At 45.7% G+C, this 9,256-nt stretch overlaps 1 protein-coding gene across 1 annotated transcript in view; it reads left to right on the top strand.

Moving 5' to 3' along the window:
• Positions 1–722: 722 nt before the first annotated feature.
• Positions 723–9,256, top strand: part of SCNN1G (sodium channel, non-voltage-gated 1, gamma subunit) — a gene marked incomplete at its 5' end in the record, with an annotated part of 9,175 nt that continues 641 nt past the window's right edge. Inside the window, 10 exons of the mRNA XM_010291099.1 lie at positions 723–1,017; positions 1,463–1,656; positions 2,605–2,708; positions 3,158–3,321; positions 6,276–6,374; positions 7,569–7,686; positions 8,175–8,253; positions 8,339–8,396; positions 8,708–8,769; positions 8,971–9,046. Of these exons, the coding sequence (XP_010289401.1) occupies positions 723–1,017; positions 1,463–1,656; positions 2,605–2,708; positions 3,158–3,321; positions 6,276–6,374; positions 7,569–7,686; positions 8,175–8,253; positions 8,339–8,396; positions 8,708–8,769; positions 8,971–9,046 (1,249 nt within the window). The remainder of the gene's footprint in view (positions 1,018–1,462; positions 1,657–2,604; positions 2,709–3,157; positions 3,322–6,275; positions 6,375–7,568; positions 7,687–8,174; positions 8,254–8,338; positions 8,397–8,707; positions 8,770–8,970; positions 9,047–9,256) is intronic.

The following is a 9,256-nucleotide window of genomic DNA, read 5'->3' as shown; positions in this document are numbered from 1 at the left end:
CCGCCACGGCCCTTTGAGTAACCTGCCCCCCTCTGTGCTGATGCTCTTCAGACGCGTGTGGATTATAATCGCGCCCTCCACTTGCTGCCTGCTGAGCTAGGCTCGGTCGATTTAGCTTTCCGCTCGAGACAGTCCCTGGTTGGCTCCACGGTTCTCTTCAAATTCCCTTTTTCCCAGGACCAAAGTTGCAGGATTATAAGCAACGCCATCTCCTGAAGTATGGAAAGCGAACATCTGCCACTCCTCTATTGCCTCTTTCTTTCCTTAGAGGATGCTTTGACATTACCATTCAACAATACTTTTTCTCCCACCAATTTACACTTTCCGTTGATGGTTCTGCTGCCAGCTACCCACCCCAGTCCCTACTCGCAATCCAGCTCTTTGGTGCCTCTTGGCACAGGTGCAGAAGTCTTATTTCCACATGCTGTGCCTCCTCGGGCTTGCTAACACAACCTTCAAGGAGCTTGAGAGTCTGCAAGGGCTTTCTCTGTAGCTCAGTCTGCTTTGCTTCTTATGGTCCTTGCCCCGCGATCTCTGCACGGGCATAGCTGTGTCTTCCCACACTGATGCAAATCGATGTGGTAGTGAGAGAGATCAATGTGAGTCCGTGACAAAGAATTCTGTCCTGAGTGATGAGGTTCGTAGTGCAGCGGGTAAAATGCTGCAGCTAGCTGGTGAGGTGAGATGGGATGTCACTTTCTATCGCATTATCTCCAATGCAGGTACAGTTCCATGAAAGACTATTTATCTGAATTGGACAAAGAGACAAAAAAAGCTTTGGAGACTTTCTATGGATTTTCAGAGGGCAAGTCCAAGGTGCGCCGGTCAGTGGATGGGTGGAACAGCACAGAGAGCAACTTCTTCAAACACATCCCTCTGCTGAAGTTTGAGGACTTTTCTAAGACAGCGACTGACCTTCGCAGTGGCCAGAAGAGGAAAATAGAGGGCAGTGTCTTTCACAAGGATTCGTCCATAGTGAACTCTGGGGATTCAAATGATATCATCGGCTTTCAGCTGGTGAGTGTCACTCTTCCTTGTCCAGCAAGTTCCTTCTGGGGCAGCAAAGGGGTGTTTTGGGTTGGTATCCCTCCAGCTGGTTTTATTTTCACTATGAAGCTTAAGTGGCTTTATAGTGAAATAATACTCCCTCTGCTCTTTTGCCCATTCTTCCATGCCTCTGTGGCTGCCTGCAGATTCATCTCTAGCGCTCTGGAAGAGAAATGCCTTCCTGAAGTCTAGCCAGATAGACTTAGTGCCTTCCGTGCCCTTTCCTTTGGGCCTTAATCATTTGATCGTATCCCTTAGCCCTGAATGAAAGGTCTTTGATGCCCCATTGTCCCCTTGCTGACACTATAACTTCATACCTGGTTATTACTGCGGAAGAGAAACGGTATCACACATACCTCATAGAATGCGTAGTTTCATTTCATCTGAAATGCTTTTTCCCCTTTGTAATTATCAGTGCGATGCAAACAACAGCAGCGAGTGTGCACTTTATACATTCAGTTCTGGTGTTAATGCTATCCAGGAATGGTACAAGCTGCATTACATGAACATCATGGCACAAATTCCCCTGGAGACTAAAGAAAAATTGAGTTACTCTGCTGATGACCTTCTACTGACATGTTTCTTTGATGGCCTATCTTGTGACAAAAGGTCAGTGCACAGAAAATACCTGCCATCTTAACAGCTTATTGCCAAGTACATAACATGTAGGAATTGAGTGTTTGGTATTTGCTGAATTCCAGCAGGAACCGTTTCCAATTTTAAGTGAAAGCAAACATTTGCATCTTCATGAACTTTAATTATGCTCTTTAATTTAATCTGTCTTAGTCCACATTTCAGATAACCCCCTTTTTTTTTTTTCCAGAATCAAATCTACTCACTTATGATTGTGGCAGTGCAATTCTTGTGTGTCCTGGTAGCAGGACAGTCATCCCTTCATACTGGGGATAACGGCAGAGTTCCCCTGTGCGGTTATGGGGATAAGATTGCACTTGTACACGGGTTTAGCAATTTCCTCACTGCCGTGCACAAAGCAAGCTGCACTGTAGCTCATTACTGAAGGCATTCCGCATGTGTCTGTAATCGTGTAAATGCATAACATCTTGCCTTGGAATGAAGACGTTTGCTTGAGTGGGAGGGGATTTTCACAGGAAAGACATGAATGTGCTTGAATCACGGAGGTGTGTCCTCAGCCTCCCCTGCATGACAGTGTCTAAGACATCTTTTCTGAAAAATTAAGATTCGTGTTCCTTTAGACACTTGGTTGTCAAATGAAAGAGGACTCTGTCCCCTCCACCACCACCTTTCTGCTAGTTCTGTAAATCCACTTCCCCCACCCTGTCAGCCCCCATTCCTGGATGAAAACCTCCTAAACTTTTCATTTCCCAATGCTATTAAGCCAGATCGTATTTCCACATAGTGTCAAGATATTAAGAAAAAGACACACACTTTTCAGCAGAATAAATTGCTTGCCAAAAAAAAGAAAATCATCCAGTCCTGCTATGTCTCTGCCAAAACAAAAAGCCCAAATGTGCTGATATTCTCCCACAGACAGTTAAAACTGCAGAGGGCATCGTAACAATGTTTGATTTCTTTCAGGCACTTCACTCGTTTCCATCATCCCCTGCACGGCAATTGCTATACCTTCAACAGTGGAGAAAACGGGACGATCCTGAGCACCTCCACCGGCGGCAGCGAGTACGGTAAGGAAACCGAGTTTGCAGAGGAACTATTTGATAACAAGCAGTTCAGCGAACTGGATCCTGCTGGAGACTAACTGATGTGTTGGCTCTAGATGTGCAAGCTGATTGGGGAAATGCTTGTTTGAACTAGTGCAAACTATTGCCAGAGAATACAAAGATAATATCATTGCATCACTAATGTTTTCCATCTGAAATTACTGCTTCCTAGTTATATAACTTTTTAAAGTAAGTTTCAGCCACGTTCTGTGGAGGCATTATTTGTTTGCTGTACTTGGGGCCGCGGATGGACATTGCTTGCTGCCTCAGTCTAGCACTGCAGAGGCTTTGCTTGGTTGTTACAGTTCTGCTTCAGGCCAGATAGTGCTAAGTAAACTGTGCTGCCCTCCCTGACCAGAAAAAATGGCTCTGGCTTCTGGCGTAACTCTGCTCCTGCCTTGTCTCTTCTTCAGGATTACAGGTTGTTCTGTACATAGATGAAGCAGACTACAACCCCTTCCTAGTGACATCCACAGGAGCCAAGATCATTGTCCATGACCAAAACGAATATCCCTTCATTGAAGACATCGGCACAGAAATTGAGACTGCTGCGGCCACCTCCATAGGGATGCACTTTGTGAGTGACAGCAATCTGGTTTCCAGGTGCACGGCACCATTTCCTTGAAACAGATGTAAATATGAACCAGTATGATGTTTGAACGTAGCCAGTAACTGGGAGGCATCTAATACCTCATAGTTGAGCAGCTGAAGTGCCCCGAGGAAAATCCTGTGATAGCACTTTTCTGAGCAAAGTTTCCCTTTGCGCAGAGGGTGTTGGAAAATCAGTTCTTTATAAACCAAACAGCTACTGGGGTTTTGTTTGTTCTTCCTTTTCTCCCACCCCTTGGCTTTCCAGGGGATTTTTTTTGTTTTGTTTTCACAGCAAAAGGCACCACCACAGAAATGTGTTGTCAAGTGTCCCGTTTCACTTGAGCAACAAGCAGAGGAGTTTGCATCCCACGCAGCTTCCAGGGGCAGAAGAGAACAAGCTCGAGCTGTGGGTAACCTGCGTTAGGGTCAGGTCCGTAGAAATGACTGCAGCGCAACCCATTTAACTGTTTTGTGGGTGTAGGTCTCATTTTGCTGGGTTTCTTGCTATCCCAGCTGTAAAGAAAACCTCGTGGGCAGTGACTCTTCCTTTGCCAGTTTAGTGAAGCATCTTGCCGTTGCTGTCAGCAAGGGCAGGCAGGGCTGCAGCTCCATATTTCCCAATTAGTGTAGTGCAGACAAGGCATTTGTCCCAGGGGGCTTCTTTCCATGGTAGAGAAGTGAAAGCAGTGCCATCAAGCAAGCCAGACTTTCCCCTTTCATCTGGATGGGCTGTTAAGTGAGCATTTCAGTTCTGCCTTTTCTTCACTGATGTTTGAGTCAAATGCATCAGCCAGCCTGCTTATCTGTCCTGGCTGGGTGTGCCAGATCTAGATAGTCCCTGCATTAGAAAAGACATTAAAGACAGGGCTGACTGACTTTTAAAATGTGCAAATAGTTAACTATCCTCCAGCTGTTTGGAAAACTGGCAGCAACTGCTTGGTCTAACCAGTGGGGATAAATGCTACCTAACAAACAAAAAGTGAATAGAAGGTATCGGAACCAGAATGGTATAAAGGAGGCAAAGTCTTGCAAGACTATTTCCTTTATAACTATTACACTGTACAGGAGAAAGTCACTGCAGACAGAGTCTTAATACTTAATGTAATATTTTCCTGGCACAGTTGATTTGGACAGTTGCATATAGTGTAAAAACCAAGGTTGTACGTATCTCGGTGGCTATGTTGAAAAGATTTGGCATGAGGAAGTGATTGGATTGCATCCTAACGTAACTGCCGAAACAGAAGCTGGACTCAATGCCTGAACTCAAAACAAGAGCAGCTGATCACTGTACTGCCAGTACAGGAGGACTCCAGACAGCCTGACGAGAAGGAGTTGCGATTGTCAGGCCAGGACTGCACCACCGAGGTGCTGGATCAGTCCTTGCACCCACATCCAAACACATGAAGGAGGACACAGCGGACATGTGCCACACACAACGCTGCCGGCTTGAGCATAGCAATTGCTGTTTTCCAAATGCGAACGTCAGTGTCTAGGTTATCGCTCACGTATTTCTGCTGTGTATTAGGACTCCGCCCCCCACCTCCAAAAATATTCCAAGATGTTTGGAATGCAAACAAGGCATTACTTGGTAGGAGTTTCAGTGCTTTAGTTAAATATTTAGTTTGGAAATTATTTCAGTACCTGAATGAACAAGTAAGCTTTTGTCGGAGTATAAGCCATGACAAAAAAAATTCTATAAAAAGGATCTATCGTCTGCTAGAAGATCCAGCAGCAGGCTGAGGCAGATGTCCTGGCATTAGATTGTCTGCAGAAGTTAAAAACATAGTAAAAGCTGGTTTCATTCAGTTTTCAGAAATAACCCATCTCTAATATTGAAGTAATATATTTCTGTGTTCCCTTCAAAGAGATTTGAGCATCTTTCTAAAAGAGCTGACTTGCACCATACATGCTCGTAGCCTTTTGTTGCTGCAGACAAAAAAGGCAATGCTCGCTATCAGGTTTGACCCCAGTAACCTATAGATCTATAGTCAGTGCCTTAAAGGTAAGTAGGCGTTTCTCAGGTTCCTACTAAACTGATCCTTTGTAGGATCAGCCTCTAATTTTAAACTCTGTAGCGAAAGACGGGTGAATGGATTCTTAAATGGATGACATTTCTTGTTGTTTCAGGCCACTTTTGCTGTTACAAAGTGGATAATTGCTGCGGAAAGATAGTAAGAGTTTAGGGCTGAGTGAGGTAAGGCAGCCTGCAGGAAGCAGACCATGTAGCCTCAGTCAGGTCTGGTGAATTTGAGGGCTTCCAGCCCTGGTTTCAGCAGACCTTGCAGGCACAGCACTTGGCATTTCAGAGCTCTTTTATCCAGACGGAGGTTGCAGAACAGGAAAAGGTGTTAGCATTCATCAGAGAGGAAGGGTCAAAAGCAGTACCTGGAAAAAGTCCTGAAGGAGATACAAGCATTTGATTTAGAGTGATTTTAGAGAGCACCGTTGAGCACTAGCGGAGCCTGAAGTGCTGTTTTACTTACAGAACAGGAGCAGCCAGTGCAACAACAGCTCATAGAGGTGTGGGTCTTCACAGAAAACAAAACAAAACCAAGAAAACCCCAAACCAACAACCCCCCTTCCCTCAAAACACAAACATACATGCAGCATAAACGATGCCTCTAGGACTTTGCAATGAGAGAAAACATACATATGAATTACTCTGCTTTGAAAAGTCATCACTGTTTATTCCTGCAGAGGTTTTCAAGGAAGACAGCAGAAAATCCAACCAGAGCAGCGTTTTGGGAAACGGACATTACAAACCAAAAAAACCCTTGTTTTGACAAGTGATTGACAAATCATTTGAGATGGCAAAAGGTAAACATGCTGCTCAAACCTGCCCCATCACTTACAGTTTCATAATCATGGTGAACTGCCACTAAATCCTTTGGTTTCTCTGTGAACTCCAAAAACCAGGATTTATTCTTTTCTGATTCTCAGACTCGGTCTCGCAAGCTGAGCAAACCTTACAGTGACTGTACGGAGACTGGTGCTGACATACCAGTAGAAAATCTCTATAACAAGAGCTACTCACTCCAGGTAAATCTGTTACATTTGTGTTTATCTGTTGCTTGAAAACTACCTTAATAAACAGCTTTACAATATTCTGTAGTTCAGGATCTAAGATTGTGAACAGTCCGGGTGTAGGGTCACTCCTTTTAACCACTGATGTAAAATAGCACAGCACTTCTTAAAATCCAAGTTTTATTCCTAAGTGGTTGATGTTTGAAGTTCCCTTAGGCGCCCAGTTAGATAAAGAGAGAACATTAGCTCATTAAGCAATTTTCAAGCAATGTGAGACTGGAAAATATTGGCCAAGTAAATGTTGTAGCTTAGTAACCCTTGAAGCCAGAAATTGTGACCTTTAGGACTCCAAGAATAACAGATACCATCTAATCAGTATCCAGATAGCAGGATGTTTGTTTACAGAGTAAGTTTCCACTAATTTTGCATGGTTTCTGTAATTGGGTCCTCTTGGAGAGTGTCAGTTGTTCTGGCACTCTCCACTTGGAGAACTGTAATTCTGCTGCTGCCTACTGCAAAGCCTGGATTTTTATTTTATGGGGTATTATACCTGAAATCTTCTGTGATGTATTGCCAGGTAGGATCACACAGACATTATCTCAGGTTTTTAATAACAGTACTTCACTGAAACTTAGGGCTCAGGAGGACTGGGACCAAAAGGCTTGACGACAGGGATTTCAAAAAGAGAAGCTCAGTTCCTGCTTGTCCCAGCTGATTAAGTGTTTTAGCACAAATCACTGACTCTACTGCCCTATTAATCCTTACAACTTCGGGTCTCCAAATATGCACCAACACAGTTTGGTTGAAGCTGCAAACATTTTCACTAACATTTTTCACTTCCCATACCTAGTTGTTGATTCATGGACCATGTGCCATGGCAGACCGAAAACCTTCTCCTTGGCTGTGGAAGGAGCAACTGCAACACTAAAGCTTTTTTGATGGCCCTAGGGGAAGAGGGGACATTCACAGAATCCCCCCCTCAGGGAGGATTATATTCTTATTTCTTGCACTACAGCCTAAGCCCTTCATAGCACTTTCTGCCTGTATTTGTATTCACTCGCAAGAGAGCCCAGGGAAAGGGGATTCCCATCTCATTACTCCTATCGTAAACAGAGGATGTTTTTATGTCATGTGAGCCTGGGCCTTGGTGCTGCAGAAGCGCAGCAGCCTGTACTTCTTAGACACCAGCTCTCGGTTTATCTCCCGTAGATTTGCCTGCACTCCTGCTTTCAGAAGGCCATGGTGGACTCGTGTGGCTGTGCCCAGTACGCACAGCCCTTACCTGCTGGGGCAGAGTACTGTAACTACAAGAAAAACCCCAACTGGAGTAAGTAGTCAAACACCTTCCGCATTGCCCATGCCTCAGCCACCCGCTGCCAGCCACATCCCTCTGCAGCACTGTCCTCGGCCGGCACGTCCCTGCCCGCACCAGCACCAGCCCAGCCACGCAGCACGCTGGGAAGAGGCAAATCTACCTTAGCCCACTGAAGACCCCATACCGCAGAGCCTGAATCTGCCTCTTTTGTTTAGATTGACTTCTGACAGTTGTCCTAATTGCTTGTCATTTGTGCACACCACAGAAGTGTTGAGTGGAGGACTTGACCGGGTGAGGCAATTGTTCATGCCTATAGCAAATAACAACCACTTCTCAGAGTATTTTGCAATATTTATAGGGTAAATCTTTTTATCCCCACCATGTAGATGATGGCCACAAAGGCCACCTACACCCCACAAGCCCCACTCCAGCACAGGTAGCAAAAGATAATTTCTTTTCTTTCTGGCTTCTCATGCATGTGTCCTGCTCCCTTCTTGCAGTGTACTGCTACTACAGGCTGCACGAAAAGTTTGTGAAGGAGCAGCTAGGCTGCCAGCAAATCTGCAAAGACGCCTGCAGGTAAGTGCTGCCCACAACTGGAGGTAAAATGCTGCGTGTGCGTGGGAGTTCAAGCTCACAACTGACAGCCTGCCTCTCTCTCCAGCTTCAAGGAGTGGGCGCTCACCACCAGCATCGCCCAGTGGCCATCCACCGTGTCAGAGGTCAGTTCCTAATTACACTCTGCCGTGACAGCACCGCAGCACAACAAGGCATTAAATAAACCCAGAGAGGTTCAGCACGGAAGCAGGTGGCCTCTGGGGTATTTGTTAGCACTTTAGTGATGCTCCTCCCAGAGGCTCAGTCTGTGGCATCCAGGTCAGGGCTTCCCCTCCATGAGTTCACTGGCCCATCACACGCGTTCAAGTCTGGCACCCAGTCTGGTCTGAGGAGGTGTGGAGCATGAGCTTCCTTTCCGGGGGATTTCTACATAAGCACACACAGCTATAGCAGTATTTTCTGTCTTTTTTTACAGGACTGGATGCTTAGAGTTCTGTCTTGGGACAAAGGGCAAAAAATCAACAAGAAGCTGAACAAGTAAGTTACCATGTATGTGTTTCTAGCTTGCACCTCAAGCTCAGATATAATCTCAGCAGCCCTAATGATGGCAATTGGGGAAAAAGCTCCCTTAGAGCAGCCCAGCCCTACTGGTCCAACTGGTTATTTGCATAGTTTTTCAGTATGTTTCATGTTATTGTTTTACTAAACCCTCAGCCTGCCTTCTGTTTCTCCTCTCAGGACGGACCTTGCAAACCTCATGGTGTTTTACAAAGACCTGAACGAGAGATTTATTTCAGAGAATCCCGCCAACACAGTAAGTGAGCACAGCAGTTCCCCACTCAGCCCCAGGAAGACGCAGCTTTTCCTCCCAGACAGGCTGGAAGTTTTCATCTGGCCAGGGGAGCGGTCTCATCCAGGCAGGGGCAGGAAACCATCCATGGACGATGCACCGCGGGGCACCCGGTCCTGCCCTTTGCAGCCCTCTTGTCCCGGGCCACTTTTCAAACTGTCCAGTGCCAAGCCC

The sequence above is a fragment of the Phaethon lepturus genome, unplaced genomic scaffold (genome assembly GCF_000687285.1).
Source record: "Phaethon lepturus isolate BGI_N335 unplaced genomic scaffold, ASM68728v1 scaffold48637, whole genome shotgun sequence".
Taxonomy (NCBI): domain Eukaryota; kingdom Metazoa; phylum Chordata; class Aves; order Phaethontiformes; family Phaethontidae; genus Phaethon; species Phaethon lepturus.
The sequence above is the reverse complement of the archived record's forward strand: the minus strand, read 5'-3'. Positions and strand labels throughout refer to the sequence as shown.